The sequence below is a fragment of the Lonchura striata genome, chromosome 28 (assembly GCF_046129695.1).
Source record: "Lonchura striata isolate bLonStr1 chromosome 28, bLonStr1.mat, whole genome shotgun sequence".
Taxonomy (NCBI): Eukaryota; Metazoa; Chordata; class Aves; order Passeriformes; family Estrildidae; genus Lonchura; species Lonchura striata.
Genome location: NC_134630.1, coordinates 5773927 through 5798829, shown reverse-complemented (window position 1 = coordinate 5798829; position 24903 = coordinate 5773927). Strand labels below are relative to the sequence as shown.

General features: G+C 45.0%; 1 protein-coding gene across 3 annotated transcripts in view; it reads left to right on the top strand.

Annotated features, from left to right (window-relative positions):
* Window positions 1–24903, top strand: part of KDM4B (lysine demethylase 4B) — a 77068-nt gene that overhangs the window by 24802 nt on the left and 27363 nt on the right. For 2 of the 3 annotated variants that reach the window (XM_077788804.1, XM_031507182.2), the window contains exons 6-10: window positions 5947–5996; window positions 9022–9125; window positions 11615–11752; window positions 22179–22375; window positions 22846–22878. In XM_077788804.1, the coding sequence (XP_077644930.1) occupies window positions 5947–5996; window positions 9022–9125; window positions 11615–11752; window positions 22179–22375; window positions 22846–22878 (522 nt within the window). The remainder of the gene's footprint in view (window positions 1–5946; window positions 5997–9021; window positions 9126–11614; window positions 11753–22178; window positions 22376–22845; window positions 22879–24903) is intronic. The other variant, XM_077788805.1, reaches the window with a different exon arrangement.

The following is a 24903-nucleotide window of genomic DNA, read 5'->3' as shown; positions in this document are numbered from 1 at the left end:
CACAACTGCAGTTTCTTTGGGGAAGGAGGAAGTTTTTCATCCTGCTGTTCTGTTTTTGCATATTGTGGGTGATGAGAAAGTTCTGTGTGTGGAGAAGGGATTATCTGGAGTGAAATGGGCCCTGAGCTGGGTGTGTTTGGTAGTGCCAAGGCCCTTCCTGGGCAGGTTTGCCCTGATTTTCTCCCTGTGCTGCTTCCCCAAGGGTTGCACTGAGTAGCTGTGGGAGCCAGGTGGGTTTGGTGTGTTTTGGGATTGAGATTTGGTCCTGTCATTACCTATTTATTCCTAATTATGGCTTTTGGAATTGATACTCCCCAGCCTCTGTGTTTATCTCTCACTCTGGGTGTATTTCAATAAAAATGTCATTATTTGAAATCATTGACACTGCTGGTTAAAGATACTGAATTCCATCATCCATTGTCCTGTGAAGTGATCCATTCAAGATAAAAGTGCAGGCACTTGATAAAGGCTCTTTCCTAGGAGCAAGGAGCTCTCTGGTCCCTGTGTGATCTTATCTCCAGGCAGGGTTTGCATTGCTGATGGGAAGGAGCCACAGCAGAAAGAGGGAGGAGGAGGAGGCCAGGGATTCTTCTTTCCTAACCAGGCTCTTGAGAAGGGAAATGGGAGATGTCCAGCCCATTCAGTGTGGGCCAACCTCAGATTTGATGTGGAGAAGAAGAAAGCGAGTTGATTTCAGTATTTAACAAATTGTTGGGAGAGAGGGATGAAGGGAGGTTAATTATGGAGGAGGAAAAGAGGTGACCATGGAAGGGAGGTGACAGTGCTACCAACAAAGGAACAATCAATTCTTCTTGAAATACCTTTTTTTCTTTTCTCATACAGGCAAGACAGCTTAAAAATAGTGTTGCACAGCCGGAGTTGGTCTCTGATCCCTGTGGGTCCCTTCCAGCTCAGGATATTCTGGGAAATTCTAGTGTGGAAACCTCCACTTCTACCCTGAGCTTTGCTCTGACGCAGTGAGGAGATGTTGTTTAATGATTTACCTTGTAGAGAAACGAGGCCTCAGGAGCAGGATCTGAACTTTGCAGGGAGGGACCACCCTGTGCTAATGCTGCTTCTTAATGCTTCTGTTGGGTGATAAATATTCCTGATGGACTAAGGGGCTTTCTTTGGAGGCTTTGCTGCTGTCGTGGGGGCTAAAGATGTTGAAAGTCAGGGTTCAGATTCTGGGTTTATGGGCACCCTTTGCCTTACAGAGGCTGAAATAGCAGCTTTTCATTCTGCCTGTCGTGGCTGAGAGCAGGTTGGCATTTGAATCTTAAAGGGTCACTGTTCTTGGCACAATTAAATCTGCTTTGAAGACAGATAACTCACCCCAGCTTGACACGTTGGCCTGGACATTTTAAATGTGCTGCTCCCGTTCTGTTTCTGTTCCTTATTCCATAATTATGGTGTGTTAAACTGTGTGGGGCCTGCTTGGGCAGACCTTGTGCAGACACTGTGAAATTGAGTTTCTTACCTTCTCCCAGGAACAGCACTGAAGTGACATTTCCAAAGTCTTGTGGTTGAACCTCCCCCTGCCCATGGAGCACAGACTCCCAGAGAGTGGGGTGTGGGATTTGGTGAACTAATCACTGCTCAATTGCTCTGTGTTGGTGCAAGTGAGTGTAAATAAGGTGTGGAACAAGGTGTAGCTAGCAAAAACTCTGGGAGTGACTGTGGGGTGGGAAAAAAGGTCTTGGAAGCTTTGGATGAAGGGACAGAATGGTCTGGTCCTCTGCCAAAGGTAGGGATGGATTCAGGTGAGAAAAAATCCTCTTAAATAAGGAGAAAACAGCTATGAGCAGGCCTTTGCTGGGGATGAAGTTTTAATTTTTGGCCACTGGAAGCCAAAACTGAGCTGGCTCCCTTTGAGGAAGCAGCAGGGAGGGGAGAACCTGGGACTGGGAGGTCCCTGAGGAGCACCTGGTGCTGGAAGCTGCCCAAGTGAATTCCCTGTTCCATCATTCCTTGGTGGCCTCCAAAGGCATCCAAGCATCCCAGGATGCCCTGAATGCTCCTTTTTACTGACACACTTGTTTAATTCTTAATTCACAAGACATTTGCTTATTTATTCTCATTGTTCCTGATAATAATTCTAAACCATTAGAGGGGAAAATTGTATTCAGAAATGCTGTTTCACACTTTATTTGTTTGATGATTTAGAGCGATAGAAAATAGCACATTTGCTGGTTTTTATAGTTTGATAATTATCCACATCCATCAAGCCCCATTCCAGGGGAATAAACAGAACACCAAGAAAATTACTCTATTAATGGTATCCTATGATGGCAAATAGGACAGGCCTCTCTTTTGTGTTAAGGATAGAGAAGGGACGTTCCAGTTAAACTCATGTTGGCAAGGAATTCCTCTCTGGGAGGGTGGGCAGGCCCTGGCACAGGGTGCCCAGAGCAGCTGTGGCTGCCCCTGGATCCCTGGCAGTGCCCAAGGCCAGGCTGGATGGGTTTGGAGCACCCTGGGACAGTGGAAAGTGTCCCTGCCTATGGCAGGGGTGGAAATGGATATTTAAAATCTCTTCCAACCCAAACCATTTTGGGATTCCATGATTCCATATTAACAAAAGCAAGCCACCGCTCCAGGAAGATTATTTTCTAACACATTTATAGCTCTGGGGAAAAAATCTTTTGGACTTGTGATTCTGACTCAAGAACTCAGAAAATTGCATGGAAGTAGAGATCAGCAATGCTGGAATTATGTTTCATGAAATAAGTTTGGAAGCTGAGAGTCTTTCCCACAGAACAGCAAGTTCTAGATGTGTACAAGTGGTACTTGATCCACTTCAGGGATTTTCTGTTGTTTTGGTGGAAAGTAGAAAAAAGTAATTTAAAAGGCTCAGTATATTACTTTCAGGTTGTTGACTTGGGGGTAAGATGACATTTGAGTCACAGAACTATAACTTTTTTTCTCTCGAGCTGGTTTTTCTTTCCCCATTGTGTAAATCTTGTGCTCCCTGGCAAGAGCAGCAGCACATTTTTCCTGCTGCAATCCCCAAACTGCTGAGTGGCAGGGTTTTGGGTGAAGCCTGGCCCTTTGTCTTGGCCACTCTGTGCAAGGCTGACCCTTGGAATATGAATTTGAGGGTGATTTGCATCCCCAGTGCCTCGGAGCTTTGATTTATCTCCACCCAGCTGCTGGTTTGGCTCTGTGGCCATCAGTGTCCCTTGTCCTGGGGACAGGCTGAGCCAGAGGGGCACATCCAGGCCAGTGTTCCCAGCACTGGGGGATGCTGAAGTCGTGCCTGTAGAAAAGGAAATTACTGGGTGTATTTTACCTGTGGAATTGAGGTTTTGCAGCTGAGCTGAGCCCCAGCTGTGGTGGTGGTGGTGACAAACTGCTGAGGGCCACCAGGGCTGGTGGTTCTCACAGGGAGCAGGGGTCATCAGTGGCACCCTGAGCCAGCCCTTGCTGGGTGCTCAATGACTGCACCCCTTGGATTGCAGCAAATTTTCATCTTTCTATTGTTGTTCTGCCTCGTAATCAATCACTTTGTGTGTAGATGGAGCTCAGTCTGTGCCATACGTGCAGGAGCCTTCTGTTTCTTTTGCTAGTTTTAAATAGCAGCCCAAAATCTGTCTTTATTGCCTATCTTTATGTAAATCAGTCAGATTTGTGAGCATAACTTAAAGCAGAATTTGACCTACTTGTAATTCTCTTCTGCAGTTAATATTTTGAATTCCTAAGAATAAATGAAGAGGGATGTGTAGGCTCTGCTTCCTAAAGACTGGCCCAAAGAAAAAAAGTTAATTTCTAAAATTGGAGTCAGCTATTACCATTCTGCGCTGGGGTATTTTCATTTGTATATTATTACATATAGTTCTTTTTTATAAGCTGGAAATTCCTCCTCTCTGCCTGGTTTCTATCCAAGCAAGTCTTTTTTCTTTGTCTCTCCATGGGCTGTTCTCTAAAGCCTCGCTTGGCTTTTTGCAGGCTGCAGTTTCAGATAACACAATAACCGTGTTCCAATGTATTAAACTTTTAACATCCTCAAGATTCAATTAATCTTATCTTTACAACTCCCAATTACAGGCACTAATTAAGTGAAGGTTGCATTGTAGACTGGGGATATTACATTAATCATCAGCAGCCTTGTAGCCATAAATTAGTTCTTTCCCAATCCTTCAGCATTTTTCCCAGAAGGAATGGAATGTCTCATTTCCCTGTTTTAAGGGACATTAATCCCACAAAGGAGCTTTGGATCGGGATTAGTTTTATCACATTTATGTAAGTGATGAATGGTCTTTGTAAAATAAAAGCCACTAGCTTTGTCCCAGACAAATGAAATTGAATTGTTTGATAATTATGCAATTTAAGGCACTGTCAAACTTTGGTCAGGGAATGTTGGGAGTCCATTGCTGCATTTATTATTTTACAAGATTAGGTGCTACATAGTGTTTTACCTTAATTTTTTTTTTTCAAGCCATCAGTTTAAATCAGCTTAGTTCCTAAACCCTGAAGGCCCCTGCGTGGGATTTGTGTGCTGTCATCCCCCCTGCCAGGCCAGCACAGGTGTGTTTGATTTCCTGACACAGGCTGGGCCTTGCTGGTCCTTTCCAGTTATGTTTTACACTGGAAAATGCAGAATTTGTCTGGCTGAAATCCCCCAAAATCAGGTGCATCCTGAGCCCCAGGAGGGGCAGTGCTGGGCACCTGTTGTTGAGTCCCCTCTTGCAATATCCTGATCCCAGCGTGGGATAATGAGAAGGATGAGTTTGACATCTTTATTGGAAATAGCAAAAATAATGCATTTTTTATTATTCACTTTGAAGACAAGTTATAGCTGGCAATAAATGCCATTCCCACAAATGTAAATTCTCAGAATTCTCTGTCACAAAGAGCAGGGAGAGCCATATTTAATTTGCTGCAGAATGTAACCAATGATTTACAAATTTCCATTGGCAATATTATTGTGTGTCATTATGTTAGACACGTTTAAATGTGTCCTGGTATTCAGTTCCCTTCTTATAACCTGAACACATAAATCTTTGTCACCTGGGCTTTGCTCCTGAGAATATTGTGAACCTCAAAGCACTGAGAGAACTAACAGCTTTTGGGAAGAAAAAGCCATTTGAAACTTCCCTGATGTTTGTATGTGCTGGGCACACCCAGCCCAGTGTCTGAAACATGAGGGACAATTGATTGTTTTTCCAGAATTACATTCAATCATTTGCACTCCTAAAAAATTCCAGTCAAATTCTTTTGCATTTTACCGACCCCAAATCTAAGAAAACTGTCTTTAGGAAGTGTAGAAGTTGTTCCCTGCACCCTTTAATGGTGTTTTCATCAGCAGTCCCTGCATTTTCAGGGTCACCTCATCAAGAAAATTATTGAATACTTGAATTCCATTATTTCACATCAGACAATAAAATCCAGCAGGGATTAAGCCATGACTGCTTGAGCTGTGCTGAAGAATATTTACTTTTTTGAAGAAAATTAAAGCTGTTTGCACAGAAAAAGGTTCATTCTTTTCCAAAGCACACAGACCCTCCTTCACACCTTTTCAGCCCATCTGTTTCTTGCTTATTAATATTTAGCACAGTTTTATTTTGCAGATATTTTCCCCATGGAGAACACACCTGCTGTTCCCTGCACTCAGTTATTTCTGGGGTTTCCAGTGCTGTGTCATCACTTTGTCTTCTCCATTTTCCTTCTGCCTTGTGAAATCTTCTGATGCTGTTTGAGAAAATGGCAGGAAAACACACACTTCATGTAACATATCTAAGGACTTTTATTAAATGCTGTTTTTTTTTTTCCCATGGATTGTGTGTTACTGATGCCTTTCAGACATACAGAATTTTGGTTTTATTGCCAGCCATTGTGTGCTGTGCTGAGGGTTATTGCCCCACTTGTTCCTAACCTTTTCCTGTCACTGTTTTGACATTAAAGACTGATATTTTGGTTTCTGTCTGTTCTGTTCCCTCCTCCCAGGTATGCCATTCCCCCGGAACACGGCAAGAGGCTGGAACGCCTGGCAAAAGGTGAGCCCTGGCTCTGGGCTGGGCTGAGGAAGTGTCAGAATCTCTGATATTTAAATGATGCCAAGATTGTAAAAGTCTCTGTCTTTCTGCCCCGCTGCCAAATCAAAGCCATAATTGGTCTGTGCTGGTTTCCAGGTTGTTTATTCTGTTTATCTCTCACATGTTCTGCTGCCCTGCCCAGCTCTGTCCTGCAGGGCAGCGTGTGGGGCTCTGCCCTCAGTGGGATGTGACAAACATTAAATACCAGAAACTCCCTGGGCTGCATTTACAAGAACGTGCCAATATCTGTCACCTACATTGGACAGTGTGTCCCCAGCCTGAACCAACAGAAAAATGCCAACACCACAGTGAGACATGGAGGGCATGAAGAAGGAGAAAAAGGACAAGGCACACCCAATTTCCTCCATCTTGTCCCCTTTGGACCCCTCATCAAGAATCCTAAAATTTTACTTTTGCACCCATGCCACACTTAATTATTACTGATATCAAACCCTCAGAGCTGGTAATTCATCCTGTAGGATTGAAAACTCTTTTCCACGGCCAGAGATCACAGCCAGTGTCTCTGGGGGCTCTGTCCAGGGGGGTCCCAGACCTGCCAGGGCGGCCAGAGGGAAGCCCTGGGCTCCCATAAGGAAGGACTGGCACTAACTGAGGCTGCTGGTGACTTCCAGGGCTGCTTGAGGAACCTGCTGAGCTGCTGGAGCAGCTTCAGAGCCAGAGAATTTGTCAGGAAAGTTCCCTTCCAACTCTTCCCACCAAGCCTCAATCTCCTGGCATGGCCTGATCTGAACTAAACTAAACTAAACCTGATCTGACCTGTACTAAAATTCCTTAAAAAAAAACCCTTGAATTTTGAGGCATTGAGGCCAAACCCTCCCATGTTTAATCCACAAGAGTTTGGGTTGAAAAGGACTCTAAAAATCCTTTAATTGCACCCTGCCATGGGCAGGGCCACCTTCCACTGGACCAGGAGTGCTCCCAGGGATGTTCCAGTGTCTCACCACCTTCACAACAGACATTTTCTGGCTTATATTGAACCTGAATTTCCCCTCTTCCAGTTTGCACCCATTGTTCCTTCACCCTATAAATACATTCTGTATTTAGGGGTTTTCCTTTTATTTTAGCCTCGTCCTCCTTTATTTTTCAGTGCTATAAAGTTCATATTAAAAAGAAAAAAAAATGGAAGGGAGAGAAAAAGAAAAGGCAAATGGAAGTGAGAGGAAGGGAGAGTTACTTTGAGCTGTGGCAAACTCCCACCTCTCAAGCTTCAGGGAAGATGTCTGGCTGCAGAAGTGGATATGTTTTAATTTATTGGTGTTGTTTCTATTTTTATTCACTTGCAAATGTTCAAGGAGCTGCCCAGCTAAAAAAAGCTGCTAGCCCAGAATAATTAATTCCAAATCTCTGTGGTTCATCTCCAGCGAGGCAGCTGGGGTGGTTTAAATCTGGTGGTGAAGGTAGGAGCAGGCAGGGAAATCTGGAAAGTTCTACTCTAATGCAAAAGAAAAGAAGTTCTAATGCTGATTTCCCAGAAAACAGGCAAATTCCTTTTCCTGCTGAGCATACTCCAGAGTGTCAAGAAGAGCAGCTGATGGTGTGGGGTAAATGCAGAATAACTGGGAATGAGTGTCCTGGGGCTTGGTGGTGTTCTCCTGGGCACTGAGCTCCATGATCCCTAAATACAAATAACACTGGAAATGGCTGCTCAAAAATGTTGCATTTCAAAGCTACAGCTCAGTAATTTGCCAGGTTTTAATGGATGAAAAAAGTAATTTTTATAAGAAGTCAATCAATCAGATGACTTGTGTTCTGCAGACTCTGAAATACCACTCCAAGTCTGACAGGAGAAATAATAAGTTTCTTGCTGTTTGTAACTAATTTTTACGGATGATCAATTTTGAGGCACGGAGATGGTTTGTGCTGTAAAACCAGGAGCAAATTATCAATGATCTGGTCTTTATTTTAGTTTCCTGTCTCTTGAAGCTGGGTGGGTGATGATTTAACTCTGCAGAGAGCCAAAATTGCTGCCTGGCCATTCCCCTGTCCTGTGCATCAGTGGGGAGAAGTTTACCATGGAGAAATGAGTGTGCAATTAATATGGAAAATGAATAGCTGAGCTGTAAATGGGCTCACTGGGAGAGCCATGGAGCCCATGGAGAGAATGTTAATGTGTTGCCATGTTATTGGTGCTAATCACTTAAAATGTGCTTCTTTATTAGTGGCTTTAATGAGAGCCACTTAAACTGTGCATTAAAAAGAGGAACTGCAGAGAGGGACGACAGACTGGGTAGCAGACAGTCATAATTTGAATTGAAATGCTTTTAGTACAAAAATATAAGAAAACCTGGAATCCAGTAATCCTTTTAACTTTCTGAAACCCCTTCCATTATGTCTCATCAATTAGTTTTGGTTCCAGAGCTTGGGTTATTTGTTTTCCTAAAGTGTGATGGGTTTGAGTCCCTACAAACACACAGTTTGTTATGGAATCAGCACTTGGAGGGAGGGATATGATTATGAGGAAAATTGGGTTACATTGGCTGAGCTGCCATTGAGAGGTTTGGTCAGTGTTTACCACGGTTTTTTTGTGGGTTTTTTTTTTTTTTTTTTTTTTTTTTTTTCTTAATTATTTGTGATTTGTATTAATAACTCAGTGGTAGAATTTAACACTTAATGGTGTTGAGGTGCTGACTGGCTCAGGTGCTGCTGCCTCTGCCACTTGTTAGTGACCACTGTGAACGTGTCCCTCATGCCACTGCCTGAGATAGAGACTTTTCTCTTTCCCTTTTCCCTTTTCCCTTTTCCCTTTTCCCTTTTCCCTTTTCCCTTTTCCCTTTTCCCTTTTCCCTTTTCCCTTTTCCCTTTTCCCTTTTCCCTTTTCCCTTTTCCCTTTTCCCTTTTCCCTTTCCCTTTCCTTCCCTTTAGGCAGCGATATGTAGGGCAGATTGACCTGGAATGCAGCAGGTTGTATTGTTTTCCCAAGAGCAGTCCTGTAGTGATGATGCTCCTCCTTTGAATGTCTCCACAGGATTTTTCCCAGGAAGCTCTCAGGGATGTGATGCTTTCCTCCGTCACAAGATGACCCTCATTTCTCCCTCCATCCTGAAGAAATACGGGATTCCCTTTGACAGGGTAGGTCCCTGCAGGCTGTTGGCAGCACAGCACCTCTCTCCTGAGGAATCAATCCAGCAGAGCCCCCGGGGGAAATTGGCTTCATTTCCAAGGGCATTGTCATGCTGAGTGCAGCCCGGTGTTCAAACCACCAAAAAAAGGAGGGTTTGGGCTTTGGCTGAGACACTGAAGGGAAGAAAAGCTGTCACCGAACAAACTCCGGCAGTTAGGGAACCTCTCAGGTGGAGAGGGACGAGCTGATAAGGATGTTCTGCTCATCAAGAGGCAACAAAACCCCAGTGGTGATTCAGAAACACTTTTTTATTTTCCTGTGGACCCAGTGTGACCCAAAGTGGAGCTGGCTGTGCTGGTTCCCTGTTGTGTAAGTGTTCATGCTGCTCTAAGCCTGGAAGGATCCCTGCAGCTCTTAAGCCCTGATTTGAAAAGAGGGGTCATGTTTATTTGGTATGATCGTTTTAATGTGCTTATTCTTAAAGTCTTGTGGCAAGAAGTAAATCTCCTCAGCCAGGGATGGTTACAGGGATTTGTATCTGTGCAGAATCACTCCAAGTGCTGCTGCTGCTGCTGCTGAGTGTTCCCAGCTGCCTGTGGATGTGGGAAGTGTCAAAGAGGCCTGCTCCAAACTGGTTTCATGGAATCATGGAGTGGGAAGGGACCTTAAATCCCAAACAGTCTCACCCCTGCCATGGGCAGGGACACCTTTCACTGTCCCAAATTCCAAGCCCTGTCCTGAAATAGTGGCTGTTGGAGGAGGATCACTGTTATTCACAAACAGGGAGCAAGTGCCACTTTTCCTGAGGAACAGAGATAGGATCCCTTCATCTGAATCCTTGGCAGATTTCAATGAAGTTGAAATAGGCAGCATTTATAAATCTCTATAATGCTGTTCTGGAAAAAAAAGAAACAGATCAATACTAGAGCTTTTTAATAATTAAAAATGTGTATTTCTGTAATCTCCTATTGATTTCTCCATTTATTCCTCAAGATCTTGCAGAAGTCAGTAAATTTGGGGCTTTCTTCATGAGTGGCAGTTTGTGCTGGCTTTCCTTCAATAGTTATTACTTTTCTGCATGGCCTATCCATCATCTGGAGTGTTTTCTAATTTATTGTGGGATAATGTTGACAGCAATGCCATGGATGATGTGGGCTTGAAATGGAGACACCAAGATGTGCATTCACTGACAGAAACATAATCTCTTCATCTTCTGGAGCCAGCAGAGCAGCACTGCTGGGATTTATGGAGGGGATGGATGCCGGGTGCTCCAGGGGCTGCATGCAGCCTGGACTTCAGCACCTCCTCCTGAAATCCTGCAGGAGCTTCATCACAGCAGCTTTAATTCCCTCTTTTTTAAATTATTCTTCTAATGTTAATGACATCTGCAAGTTGAGATGTTGGCCCAGCCGAGGGGGAAGTGTTTGAACTTCTGTCTGCTTACATTTTGCATTTGGTCCCATCCTTGTGTTTGGAGGTGCAGTCCCCTGCAGTCTCTGTGGGCTCAGAGCTGCTGGGCTGTGGGCTGTGGCTGTGGGAAGGAATCCAAACAGAATTCTTGGCCTGTGGCAGCTGTGAGAGCTCTGTCAGCACTGCAGGTTGGAAAGACAGGGAAGGTCAAGCTTTGCCTCTTCCACACCCTGTGGAGGGGAGGTGCTGCTGCATGAGGGGCTGCTGGGCTGGGAGTTGCTCCTATGGTTCAGGCCATGCTCTAACAATTAAACTTCTTTGTTTCCCAATGGTTTTTCTGCACAAGATACAAAAAGTTATTTTTGAAGCATCAAGATTGATTTGCCTCAGGTTCCAGCTGTGATCTGTAGAGTTCAACCCTTATTAATAATGCCCCTAATGCTTAGTGTTGTTTTAATTTTATTAAAGTTGAGTCACGGGATGATTTGTGGTGCAGGGGACATTAAAGCTCATCCAGTGCCACCTCTGCCATGGTCAAGGACACCTCCCACTGTCCCAGGGTGCTCCCAGCTCAGCCTGGCCCTGGACACTCCCAGGGATGGGGCAGCCACAGCTGCTCTGGACAATTCCCAAAGCAGACCAAAGCTGGGCTGTAATTTTTAGGGTGAACAGTGAGGCTGATAAATGTGAGTGGGGAGATAAATACAGGGAAGGGCAGGGGATGCTTCAGAAGGATCCTGCCATGCAGAGGGAATGTTAGGAAGGAAATCCAGAGCTCTTGGGGGTGGGATTTATTGATCTTTTGGAATGTTGCAGCCTGAGACCCCTTTGTAACTGGAGCCTGCAGGTGTAAATAGTTCAGGTCATGGGACCCTTCCCATCCACTGTTCTGAGTTTTTCCCTTAAGAGAAATCCTTGAGTATTCTGCAGTTCACCAGGAATGTTCCAGGCTCAGCCAAGATCTGGCTCTGCCGACCCTCCAGTGGAAAGAGATTCCATCACTGGGGTTTTCTAATGGGTCTCTGTTCTCAAGCTGCTGCATTAAGTGACCTGTGGGGTGTCTCCTCCTTTTTCCTTTGTTTTTCAGATCACCCAGGAAGCTGGGGAGTTTATGATCACATTTCCTTACGGTTACCACGCTGGCTTCAACCACGGCTTCAACTGCGCCGAGTCCACCAACTTCGCCACCCTGCGCTGGATTGACTATGGCAAAATGGCAACACAGGTGGGGCCAGCTGGGAGGGGCTGGGGCGAGCCACCAGCTCCTGGAACACTCAGCAGTGCCAGTTGTTTGTCCTTATTCCTGAGGACAGCATGGAAAATGCCTCTGCTTTGGGATGTACTCTCTCACTGTCCCACACTGCTAGTTTTGCCTCTCGATTATTTGTTTTCACACAATTCACAGAATGACCAGGTTGGAAGAGACCTTAAAGATCACAGAGTCCAACCCAGCACCAACACCTCAACTCAACCCTGGCGCCCAGTGCCACATCCAGGGATGGTGACTCCACCACCTCCACATGAATTCCCGAAATTCCCCCAAACTCACAGAATTTACAGAATCACAGAATTCACAGAATTACTGGGTTGGAAGAGACATTAAAGATCATCAAGTCCAACCCAGCCCTAACCCCTAAACTAAACCCTGGCACCCAGTGCCACATCCAGGGATGGTGACTCCACCACCTCCATGTGAATTGCCGAAATTCCTCCAAATTCACAGAATTTACAGAATCACAGAATTTACAGAATCACAGAATCACCATGTTGGAAGAGACCCTAAAGATCATGAGTCCAACCCAGCCCTAACCCCTAAACTCAACCCTGGCACCCAGTGCCACATCCAGGCTTTGTTAAACACACCCAGGGATGGTGACTCCACCACCTCCCCGGGCAGCCATTCCAGAACTTTATCTCCCTTTCTGTAAAAAACTTCTTCCTAATATCCAACCTGTATTTCCCTTGACACAACTTAAGGCTGTGTCCTCTGGTTCTGTCAGTTGTTGCCTGGAGAAAGAGACCAACCCCACCTGGTTACCACCACCCTTCAGGGAGTTGAAGAGAGTAGAGATAAGGTGGAGATAAGGTCATCCCTGAGTCTCCTTTTCTCCAGGCTAAACAACCCCATCTCCATTTTATTCTGAGGGTGTAGGAATGGCTTTCTCAAGTGTTGCATTCAGGTTGTGAACAGGTTGCTTTGGGATTGGTAAATTGGAATTAGTTTTCTGGTGCATGCAAACTGTGTTTCACAGTGAATAAGGTGACTGATGTAACTGAGCACAACTCATTAGGTACACACTGGAGGGGAAGGAATAAGCTGGAAATACTTTTAAGCTTTAATAACACTATGGTAATAACACTGAAAATACCTGAATTCCTCTGATCTGTGCACTCAGTTAAGTTTGGAGAGTTATACTTGTGTGTTTATTTCTCATTAGGGTAGATTCCTGGTGTACTTTGGTTTGTGACAGCACCTGTGCTCTGCTGGTTTGAAGTCTGTAGAATAACTGACAGCAAAGCTCATTCACTAGAATCTGGGAAGTTTTGCCATGGGCAGGGCACTTTCCACTATCCCAGATTACTCCCAGCCCTGTCCAGCCTGGCCTTGGACACTTCCAGGGGTGGGTCAGACATTTGGATTTGTTCTGGAGTTAAAGGGATGGTAAGAAAAACCTTAAACTGTAAGAGATCTCAAATCAGTGTCAAGTGTCTGAAACTCACAAACCAAGCAATCTTGGTTTAAAAATGTAAAAAATGGTGTTTGTCTGCTGTGACCTTGTAAAGCAGGTTTATGTGTAGTGAGTGGTCATGGTATTACACCCCAGAAAATGGGGTTTATCATGGAAATTCAGACAGACCCTTAACTACAACAGAGCCAGCAGGCACCACTCGAATATTAAAAGCAATTTTGGATTTAGCCATGTGTTCACAAACAAGTGACATTTGGGAAGTGCAGTTTTAGATGGAGCCTCCATGCTTACATTGTTAAGCAGCGTAGCGTGAAATTACTGAACAAGCAGCAGCAGAGCTCGGAGCAGATCTGGGGACACAAAGTGGAAGTGTGGAAGGAGATGCCCAATTTATTCCCATCGCACTGTTGGCACTTGTCTGTTCTGAGCTTCGTGGTTAATACTGCTCTAAACCACGTGTTAATTAACCCTGGCATGCCTGGCTGGGGGTCCCAGCTCAGGGGGGAGTTTGTTACACTGTGAGGGCAAAGCTTTGTTTAAATCTCATTTGAGGTTAAGCAGAGACCTAAGGAAGGATCAGCTGTGTGCACTGAGACCTGCCAGCATCTTTGTGGGGAGAGAATTCCTGGAGAGACATCAGGAGGAAATTCCTTCCTGGGAGGGTGGGCAGGCCCTGGCACAGGGTGCCCAGAGCAGCTGTGGCTGACCCATGATCCCTGAAGTGTCCAAGGCCAGGCTGGACAGGGCTTGGAGCAGCCTGGGACAGTGGGAGGAGTCCCTTCCATGACAGGGGTGGGATGAGATGAGATTTAAAGTCCCCCCATTAAAGATCCCTCCCAACCCACACCATTCCTGAGTGTGTGATTTTTACTTAACTCCTACAGCTTTCCTAAATTTTAAAAATGGCTTCATTGATTTATATGCTCTCAGGAACAATTAGAATATCCTTGCTCACATGCAGGCAGATTTGGAGGTTTTTTTCTTACCATATACTCATTTATAGAACTTCTTGGGAAGTCTGAGCTGGGCAAAGCTCTACAGGCACCTGCTCCTGCATCCTGGGGGTGATTCCCTCCTTTCCTTGGGCTGCCAGCACTCAGGAGAATGGGACAAGGCAAGGTCCATAATTAGCCAGTTGTAATGTTCTCCTGGACATCATCCTGGGGAGGAGATTTGGATTCTGCTCTGCTGAGAGCTGTGTGTCAGTGGTGCAGTGCAGGAGAGGAAGGTAATGGTTCACCTTGGAGAGCAGAGCTGTGCTAATTGCCTGCCAGATGGGTGCAATGTTCTGCATCCCACAGAGAACCTGCCTGGCCTGTAAAAAATACAGAATAACCAGCCTGGAGTGTAAAGATCAGCTTCTGAGACACTGGTCCTGCTCTAATTGTAGAACAAGTGTCAGGATTAGCAAAAAAAAAAAAAAAAAAAAAAGAAATTGCAATGGCTGCAGAGTAGTGTGGGAAACTAACAGTGGGTAAATCCACTTGTATCTGTAAATGAGTAACCAGGATGGGCAGATCCTTAGAAATTCCAGTGGAAATTGGTTTGGTGAATAGCAAGTGGATAATCTGAGCTCTCCTGTTTGGTTCAAAGCTTTTTGAGAACGTGGAGCCTTCCTCTCCTCGGGTTTTTAGTTAGAACAGATGCTTTTGCCCTTTGGGTCTGATTTTCTGATTCTCCTGTTAATTGCTCCTCCAGCCCCAGTGCTGAGTGTGGTTTGTGACAGACAAATTCCACATCATCTTTTATGATGTGCAGAAATCTTCAGGGCTCTGTGCTCTCAGCAAGGGTCAGATCCAGAGGAAGGGTCTGACATCCTCCTTCACAGCCTTGAGGGTGCCCCACTGGGAGCTGGATGTCCCCCACCCAGCTGGACAGTGTGCCCAGAAGAAAGAACAGATTTTAGCTGTTCTCCCATGTATTGCTGATGTAAATGTCTCCATCTGGCCTGGAGGAGCCTCGTGCTGCAGCTGATTCCATCCCAGCCAAGGTGACTTGGAGCCCAACCTCACCTTTCCTCCTGCACCTGATCCTGGGCAAAGCTGAGCAGCAGATCTTTGTTTAGGGGTGGGGGATGTTGTTATTGAACATGAAATGAGTACACAGAAGCTTGGTAGGTTCAAAAGAAAAAAAAAAAAGCCGATTTTATTTCTGATTTTGCAATATATAGAGTTCCAAAAGTGACAGTGGATTGGAGGATGAAATTGCCACCTCTCCAACCACACTGCTGAAACCAACAGTCCATCAATTCTCTCCTCCCACAAAGAATGCAAAACAATCATTATTTACACGAACAGTGCATGAGAACTCCAGTAGAAATATATAAACATCAGAAGCCATGGAAAAATTTTAAAAGAACTTTAAAACTTTCAAAAGAACTCTGAAAGAAAACGTAACACTTTTAAAAATCAGGGCAACAGGGAGAGACCTCAGCTGATGCTGGGGCTGCCAGGGATGATCCCATGTGCTGTCAGCAGCTCTTCCCAAGGGCCTGCTGGGGATTCATCCCAACATCCCAGAGCTTTGCAGAGCTCTGGCAGGGAAGCTCCAGAGAGCTGCAGTCCTGTTTGCCTGAGTGGTGTCACTGTCACAGTGCTCAGCAGAAAGAGACCCAGGAGAAAGGAGTTCAGAGGGGTTTTCACAGCATTGGAGCTCCTGGCACAATGTTTCAGAGTCAGCTGTAATCCAAATATTTGCTTTGGACTTCAGCATTCCTGATTCAGCCGAGGAGGGATGGGTTTATTTGTATATACTACAGTTAATGTTTGCCTGCATAAGCAGAGCTTAGGTATTAGGGAGAAATATTTCCCTTTGTTTTCTGTAGTTGGAGTTTCTCAGTCATTTGTCTTCCATTTGTCATATTTTTTTTTCTGTTTGGTTGTTGAAAAAAGCTGCTGGATGAAAGGCAGGAAATTATAATTTCCATTCCTTACCATCTTTTTTATTAAATTTCTTTTTATTTTGCACCATGAGCCTGCAGTTCCTGCCTGCACTCCTGGATTTTTGTTTCTGAAAACCCTTGGGTGCCACCACCAGAGGATTTTAACAGCTGTATCTTTGCCCAAACAACCCTTTAAAACCAGGGGCTTCAGGAAAATGCCCTCCCTGTAGCTGAGGTGGCCCGTGAGACTTCTGCTATTCAGAGACCCTTTCAGAGTGTAGTGTTTTAGCAGAAATTCAAATCCCAGCTCAGCTTTTCTATTTCTTTGGCAAAATGGACTGAAAATAAGTGGATGGGAGGGGAACAATTTCTGCACTTTCCTTTCAATTAAGTGCAGCCACTCCTGGAAAAGGTCTGGATTCCTGCTGGCTGCCACTTTCATACCTTCCTTTATCTCCTGTTTACTCCAGAGAAACTGCTGGAATTCTCCCTCCTGACATCAAACAGGGTCAGGCTGCCCTTCCTGCCCAAATCCTGCATTTTGGGCTCTGAAAGAAAGAGTTTTCACCTCATCCCAGCAGTGCTCCCATCAAACCCCTCACTGCAGAGCAGCTCTGCTCTGCTGCTCTCTCCTCTGGGGAAGGGGGCACAGAGAAAACTCTTCCCTTTGGATTTTCCTGCTCTGCCCAAAAAGGGACTTTTTAGATCTCAACCTAGGATCTTTTACATGGTTTGTTGCTTCTAAACCTTCTGCTCACTCATTTTTTCTGTGCTGTATACAAAATATAGAAATAATCTCAAATTTACACTTGGAATATCTGTGATTTAATGTTATCTAGCTTATAATTTTTCAGCTAAAATTGAAGCTTTCTTCTTACTATTCATATTTTAGTAGTTTTTTTTTTTCCCTTCAGTATGTCTGTATTTTCCAAGAAAATAAAACTTGTGAGGTTTTTTCAGAAACCTGTTTGGTAATACTGCAAAATTGGTCCCCAAAATAAGGCAAATCAGAACTGTATTTTTGCATTACTTTGTGTCTGTGCCTCAACTGACTCTAATTAGACCTTTTAAGCTTAGAACACATAAAAAATCTATTACGAAATATAATTTCCATAGTTTATTTTTGTCAGATGTTCAAAATTGCTCTTTTACTCTAATTAGACCTTTTAAGCTTAGAATACATTAAAGAAATCTATTATGGAATAACATTTCCATGGTTTATTTTTGTCAGACAGATTCAAAATTGCTCTTGTACAAATTCTTCCACCTTTCTTCATACATATTTTCTTGTATTATTTGTAAACACCCCTAATGCTCTTGATTCTGTGAAAGAAAAAGGAACTTTTACAGCTTTTTTTTTTTGTGCTGAAGCAGAAATGGGATGGTTATTTTTTTTTGGAATCTGTCTGGAAGCTTTGTTTTATCAGCTCTTTTCTGAGCTCCTCTCCTGAAGTTCTGGCTGGGAGATTCTGGGCACGAATTTTGTTAATTAAAAAAACCAGAATGGGGTTCTGTGAGCAGAATGAATCCATGGATTTATTTGGATTTCCAGGATTCCAGTGCTGGGCTGGGCTGGCTGAGCGTCCCTGTGGGGGGATTGGTGCCACCAGGTCCTTCTGGATTTTGGGATGGATTATTTTGTTTGCTTAGGCTGGGACAAGTCCCAGAGCCTTTCTGTCCCACAGAAATGCTGTGTCTGAAGGGAGGGGGTGACTCTGCCCCCCAGCCCCACTCCTGCACCCCAGGAATCCTCACAGAGCATTTTGGGGGCAGGCAGGGAAGCAGGCAGGCAGGAATGGTGCCCTGCAGCCAGGGACAGGGGGAGTCCATGGAAATCTTTCCTAATTGTTTTGTTTGTGAAGCTCTGGCAAGGGTTTCCAGTGGGTTTCCTAATGAACTGCTTTGTTGTTGATACCAGTAATTACTCTGCAAACAGGGGGGTCAAGGCTCATCTTCTTTCCCACAAGCTTCCAACCACCAACCATTAAACACACAAACTATGCAGTTTGGGCTTTTCTTCCTTTTCCTCCTCAAAGCTGAACTGCTCACTTACAGAATTGCTGCCATTCATCTTTCAGGAGCCTGCTTAGACTGGCTGAGTGCAAGGAAAAGGAAACTGGAACCCCAAATTGGGTTTTTTTTTCCTGTCCTGTTGGATCCCAGTAGCACACTTGTAATATGGGAATAAGCTGGATTGCTGCTGCTTGGAAGCACTGATTATACTGGGGGCTTGTTTCTCCCAAAACTGAATTTCTGCTCTGTGCTGGGAATGCACAAGGAGAAGCTGAGAGGTGTTGTCTGTGTTCCTGGAACAGCCAGAGTTCTTCTGCTGCCTTTTCCCAGAACCACCCCTCTTTCCCAGCACCTTGCTTGTAGGCTTCATTTTTATGAAAAAGCAGGTAGAAAGGCTTTAAGCAAAGATTTTGGTCTGGCATTTAAAAGCTGAAAGAGCTTCAATTTCGAGCATGTTGGGTTGTGTGATGGATAAATTTCCATTAAGGTGAAGTGGGAGGCTCAGCTCAGTGTTACCAACTGCTTTTATCTGAATATGAAGGGTTGTGCCCATGAAAAAATGTAATTTTGGTCACTATTTCTGCATAAGAAAAAGGCTTATTTTCCATTAACCTTTCCTATGTGATGGAACTGCTGAGGTTCAGTTCAGTGGTAATAGTTGGGAATTGAGGGAAATATCCTCACAAAAGTGTTGCTGGAAGTTGAAGTTGAATGAGTCTGCACTTTTCCATGAATCATTTGATTTTATGACTTCAAGGAGACAGTGATTTTATTTGACTGTTATTTTATAGAGACTTATTTGTGTTTTTATGTTAAAAAATATTGCAAACAAGATAATGGTTGTACATTCCATAGCCACAAATTCCCCATATCAGTCTGGGAGTTAGAATTGATGGGACAGGGCTCCTGGTGTGGTCACATATTTTACCACAGGCTCCAAATTAGAGTTGCATATAATAAAATAATGAGGAAAGGAAGAATGTTGTGGTTTTAGTCTGGAAAAAAGTTTAATTGTGCATTTCCTTACAGTATTTTTCCATGTGCTTATAGTTAATAAAGCCACTAACTTATGGAAAAGGAGAGGTGAGGCTGGGAAAAGACTTCAGAAGGTGGAATAAGTGAAGTTCCTGCAGATTTGGTGAATGTGGAAACTCCTCTCTTGTTGCTCTTTTGGGTCTCAGCTCTCCTGTAACCAAAGGCACAGAACTGACCCTAAAGCTGTTGATTTTTGATTTTTTTTTTTCCACTTCCATTTTCAGGACTTGCAGTGGGTCCTTGGAGATGGCAGTTAGGAATGTTCTGGTGTTTATTTTGCTGTTTGATCTGTGGCTCTGCCAGCCCTGCTGCTCCCAGGAGTGGGGTCTGGCAGCCAGACTGGGCTGATGGAGGGGAGAGGGGAAGGTGCTGGATGGGGTCTCGGAGTTCTTGGAATTTCTCACCTGTCATTTGGACAAAATGTTTCTGTTGCCATTCAGTCCTGTGCTTTTGGATGATTGCATCGCCCTGAAATCCTTCTCAGGGCTATTGATCCATAGGAATTGTGTGAATTCCCAAACTGGAGCTTTGTGCTTCAGTTTTGTCTCATGTAAAGAAAATGAGGTTTCAGATCTCTCCTTTAGTGGTGGTGTTTTAGTGTTGACATGTTCATTTTTATTTTTATTTTTTTTTGTATAAAGTTTAATAATAGAGGAATATAAAAGTGTTAGAATTGGAGGGAATTTGGGAGGATATATTCTGCAGAAATTGGGGTAGGGATGGACAGAGCTGGGGGTGTAGGCATTATGTCTTTTAGGAAATACATGTGTTTATGACCACAATGAAACACTTTGAAAGAAATCCAGCTCTGTGTATGTGGAAGGCAGGGTGTGGGGCTGGAGATCATTGCCAGGAAACAAACTTGCTGCTTTTGTCCTGCTGGAATGGAGCAGAGCAGGGAGTTTATTGCAAAGGCAATTCCTCACCCTTCCGTACCCTCACTCTCCTCCTGGTCTCCCCCATTCTCCCTCTCCAGCTCTCTCACACACACGGAACATTCCCGTTTTCCAGCTGTATTGGAAGCATCAGCAGGATCCCACTGCTGTCTGAGGGGAGGGTGTGGAAAAATGTCCTTTTTTCCATGCTGGGGATGTGGCTGTGACACAAGTGCAGCAGCTGAGGAAATAGCACTGCACAGTCCAGAAGGAGCCCCAGAGGAAAGAGGCTTTGTAAATTATTCATGCTGGCTGCTGTGAAAGCAATAGAATGAAATTAAAATTGAAATATAAACATACACCATGGTAGATTTGTGGACAGAAAGGAGCTTGGCTGCTCTGGGATGTGGAGGCCACAGTGCCAGTGCTGAGTCCAGCCCAGCAGCATCCCCAGAGCTCAGCGTGGGCTTCTCCAGCACTGCCCAGGGGGTGCAGCTGGGGAGCCTCTGGAGCTGCTGGTGGCTGAAAACAGCTCTGGAGACCTCTGGCCACGAGTGCCTCGGGCTTTGCTGGCACATTTGAAGGTGTGGGTATGTCTGTGCTGCACCTCTAGGGTCCAGCTCAGGATCACCAAACACAGAGCTCCCCTTTGAAGCCATTTTTCAGCCTCTAAGGAGGTCAATCCCCAGAGCTGTGCTGGGGATGGTCTTCTGTGTTCCTCTTTATAGCTCTGCACAGGTGCTTTAAAACTTTCTTAAGGAAAATCTGCTCAGTCCTTCAGGCCAGGATTGATGGAGGTGCTGTGGGAAGCTCCTGCCTGGGTTGGAAGGTTGGGTGCCATCTGTGTTCCTGCTGTGCTGTGGCCCAATTGCATTTCCAGCCTTTCTGGCCTCAGTTGTTTCTCATTAAATGGAGTTTTCCTGAAAGTGTCATCCATAAATGCTCCTTCCCACTCAGCACACTCGGGTTAGCAACGCTGCCCCAGTCCCTGCACAATGAGAAACAGGAGCTGGAGGATGTGGGATGGTGGAGAACTGTACAGAAGGACTCTTCTCTCTCCCTCTCTCAGTGAATTCTCAGCTATGGCCATAAATTATTTAATGATGGTGGTGAAAAGGGAAGGGAGAAAGGGGAGAAGCAGGTTTAATTTCAGGTACTTCTGCCAAAAGAATGTATAGAATGGTTTTGAAAAAGTGTGAAGGAAGGATGGAAAAAACCCCAAATCAATCCTGCAAAGTGGCTCCAATTACCTCAGCCTCAGCTTGGAGTTGAAAACCAATTTAGTGCAAGCAAAGCTTTGCACCTTAGAGCAGAGCCCCCAAGAGAGCTGTGGCTGCAGCCCCCAGAGGCACCTGGGCTGTTCCTGGGTCCTTTTCCATCCTCTGCCTTCTTCTGATGAAGTTTATAAAGGCTCATTCTTTGAGTTCATCAATTCATCAGTGCCCAGGGTGAGAATCCCATTGCTGCACTCAGTCTGTTGATTCATCACAGCAAAGGGATACATCCAAGGAAAACCACCTTGCAATGGCAGGGGTGTAACTCCAAGTTAGTTTTAATGAGCATATGCCAGTTGAAATGAATAAAGCACATTTTCTCCCACTTAATGCTTTGGATGCAGGTTATAGTTACTGCAGGGTTTTTATTTCTTCCCTTTTGTGCAGGATTGCTGTGCCATGTCAGGATGTATCATTATGAAGTTTAACTGCCCTGTGCTCTAGGTCAGGCTTTGGTTCCTGTAAGACTTTTCTGAGTTATGAAGTGGTGCCAATAATATCTTTTCAGCCTGGAAAACTCTGCCAGACAGAGGCTGATGGAGGGAACACGGGCTTGAGGGCAGACTCTGACCTGGGCTAGAGCAGACAGAGTAATTGTGTCTAATGCCTGCAGCACAGGACTCGAGCAGTGCCAGTCCTGGGAGGCTTTGGCTTGTTGGGGAGCTTAGAGGGAGAACAAAATCATTGGGAAGGAGTTTTCCACTAGCCTTGGAGAGTCCTGGAGTGGCAGCTGGTTTTCCAGGAGCAGGTAGAACCGAGGCATTGCCAGCACTGCACAGCACAAACCAACTGGGAGGGTTTCCTTGCAGAAAGCCTCTCTGGGCTGGTGGGAGAGCTGGTTTCCCTCGGAGGCCCCTGCTGACGTGTGTGGGGTCTCTTGCAGTGCACGTGCCGCAAGGACATGGTGAAGATCTCCATGGACGTGTTTGTCAGGGTGCTGCAGCCCGAGCGCTACGAGCTCTGGAAGCAGGGCAAGGACATCGCTGTCCTGGACCACATGAAGCCCACGGCCCTGAGCAGCCCCGAGCTCGACGCCTGGAACGAGACCAAGGCAGAGCTGAAGGCAAAACTGCTCCGCAGGTAAAGACACACAGTGGCTGAGCCCTGCCCCGGAGTTTAACTGCTGAGATTGTAAATGCTGCACTTCTCCACTGGAGATACTTCAAACTCTTTTTATTTTCTTCTTTGTGTTCTTTTCGTACAGTTCCTCGTGCTATTTGTCTGGGGTAACGTGTCCCTCGTGGTCCTGTTTCCTTCCCATGTTATAAAAGCACATGCTTTTCAAAGTGGGACACTTTGTGCTCCCTCACATCTCATCTCTTATCCTGGAAGACAAAAAAATCTATAGTGAACATTTAGAGCTTCTCTGATCAGAAAGCAGGAGTTTAAAAAAGCCCATCAGTTGCAAAGGGGATTTTATGCATGCCTTTCTGTGATTCCTTTGATCTTTGTATTAATTTTCGACAAGTCTGTGATTTTTATGTGTTACAGCATGCTTGAATTGAAAATTTGGCATGCTAACCTTTTCCTGTTGGAATCTTGCTTTATAGGATAGGAGATGAGGAAGAGGACAACAAACACCGGTATGTGACTTCCCTCAGCAACGTCAATCCCTTCATTCTTTTTTCCTGGCAAGTTTCTTAAATAGCACCTCTGGGACTCTTTTCCTCAGTCACTGAGTTTTTTGTGAAAACCCCCAGGAAATCTTCAGGCCTTGAGGTTCCTCAGGTTTCATCTTGTTTTGGATTTCTGTGATCTCTATCACTGGAGAACCTCAAGTGTCTCATGGCTCTTCTGGTTTTCCCTCTTGAGCTGCTCTCCCGGGCTGGCAGGGATGTGAGGTGGTAACTGGGGGTGGGGAAAGGGAACTGGTCACTGATAGAAATGCTGCTGCAGTTTTGGGACTGGTCAGGGTTCCTGATGTAGCTGATGTGCACAGTGTAAGGTACTGTATCAACACCAAGGATTATTTTCCTCCCTGAGCCTGTTACCCAGCAGAGAAGCCTCTCTCTCTGCTTCAGCCTATTGCAAAAGATCCAGGTACTTTTTTTTGCTTATCTATTCAGTGTTCCCTGGATTATTCCAGCATTATCCTGAAGCAGTTTTGAAGCTGTTCAATACTCCTTAGCTGTACTTTCTCTGTGCTTATGTCTTTCCAAGACATCGTTTTACTTGAAGCCTGACTTTTCTCAGCAGGATGGAGGGATGGGATTCACCTCTGCCCAAACCTTCACAGTTGTAGCTACTTAATTTAAGTCACTTTGTGGTCTGTTCTTCAAAGAGTACAAACGCTGCTTTTTTGTCAGCCCTCTTGGAAAAATAGAGCTTTTAAACTCTGCAGAGAGGTGTTATTTCTTCTCTAAGGTCAGTCAGACTTGGTTACCTTAAAAAAACCCAACTTTGTTTACTTTATGGCTTCAGCAAGAGACTGTTTTAGTCCAGTCCCCATTTCATTTCTGGTGTGTGAATTCTGTCAGACACAGAACAGCTTCACTTCTGGTAGTGCTCAGCCTTCAGCCTGTAGTTCTGGAAGCACTTTCTTTAAATGCTGAGCTTTCTGCCTCTCTCCCCCACAACCCCTGAATGAGAAGAGCACTGCAAAACAGATCTTTTTTTTCTCTCCTGTGAGTATAAAGCTCTGTGCTGTAATTTTTGCCTGGCACTTCCACACCACAGGAATAAAACACACTTTGCTAAAACCAGCTTGTAACACTTGACTCTACTCCTCCTTCAGCCACAGAACGTTCCAGCTGCAGTGGCAAAAATCTTACAGCTTTATCTTCACCTCCCACCCTACATTCCCCTCCCAGGGAAGGTGGTGTGTTCTTGGAATATGGGTGAGGAGCAGAGCTGATCCTTCTGGGCTCAGCCCCTGTTCCTGCTAATGACTGTCCTGCAGGTGTGAAGGCACCAGCTCTTCTTGGAGGGCCACCATCTGCTCAGAGTCTGGCAATTAGAGGTGCCTGTGCATATGGACCAACTTGCTTTTCTATTCATCATTCATCTCAGGTTGATTTTTTTTTCTCCCTTCTTTGTCAGTTTAAAGGCTGGTTAAAGGCTCTTAACTCTCTTCTACTCCAAATGGAATTAGCAGCTGAGGTTTTTGGGCTCTGAGGATGGGGAGCTGCTTTTTAGCTTTTCTAGACTTTGGGACTGATGAGTAAAGTGTGTTTTAGTCTTTGTCACACGATGATGGACGTGAGGCCATAAGGAAAATGCAGCTTTCAACCAAAGAAGAAATGCCTACATGCTAAAAATTGGGCAAAAATCACAAGTTTCTTGATCAAGCCTTTTGGAAAAGGACAGCTTGTTAGATTTAAACCTGAAATTCAAGGAGCAGTTCTACAGATTCTGTAAAGCCCTGTGCTGGGGCTGGCTGGGATGGAGTGACTGGGATTTGGGGCTGCACCAGTGCTCATAAGGCTCTGAAGTTTTGGCTGTCGCTTGCACAGTGTCAAGGCTTTATCTTGTCCCACTCTGGGGGTGGGTGAGAGGTGAGGAGGGGACCCAGCTGGCCCCGAGTGGCCAAGGGGAAATTCTGTGCCATAAAATGTTATGGGGAGCAATAAAAATTGGGAGAGAGGAGGAAGGAGGGGTTTGGCTTCTGA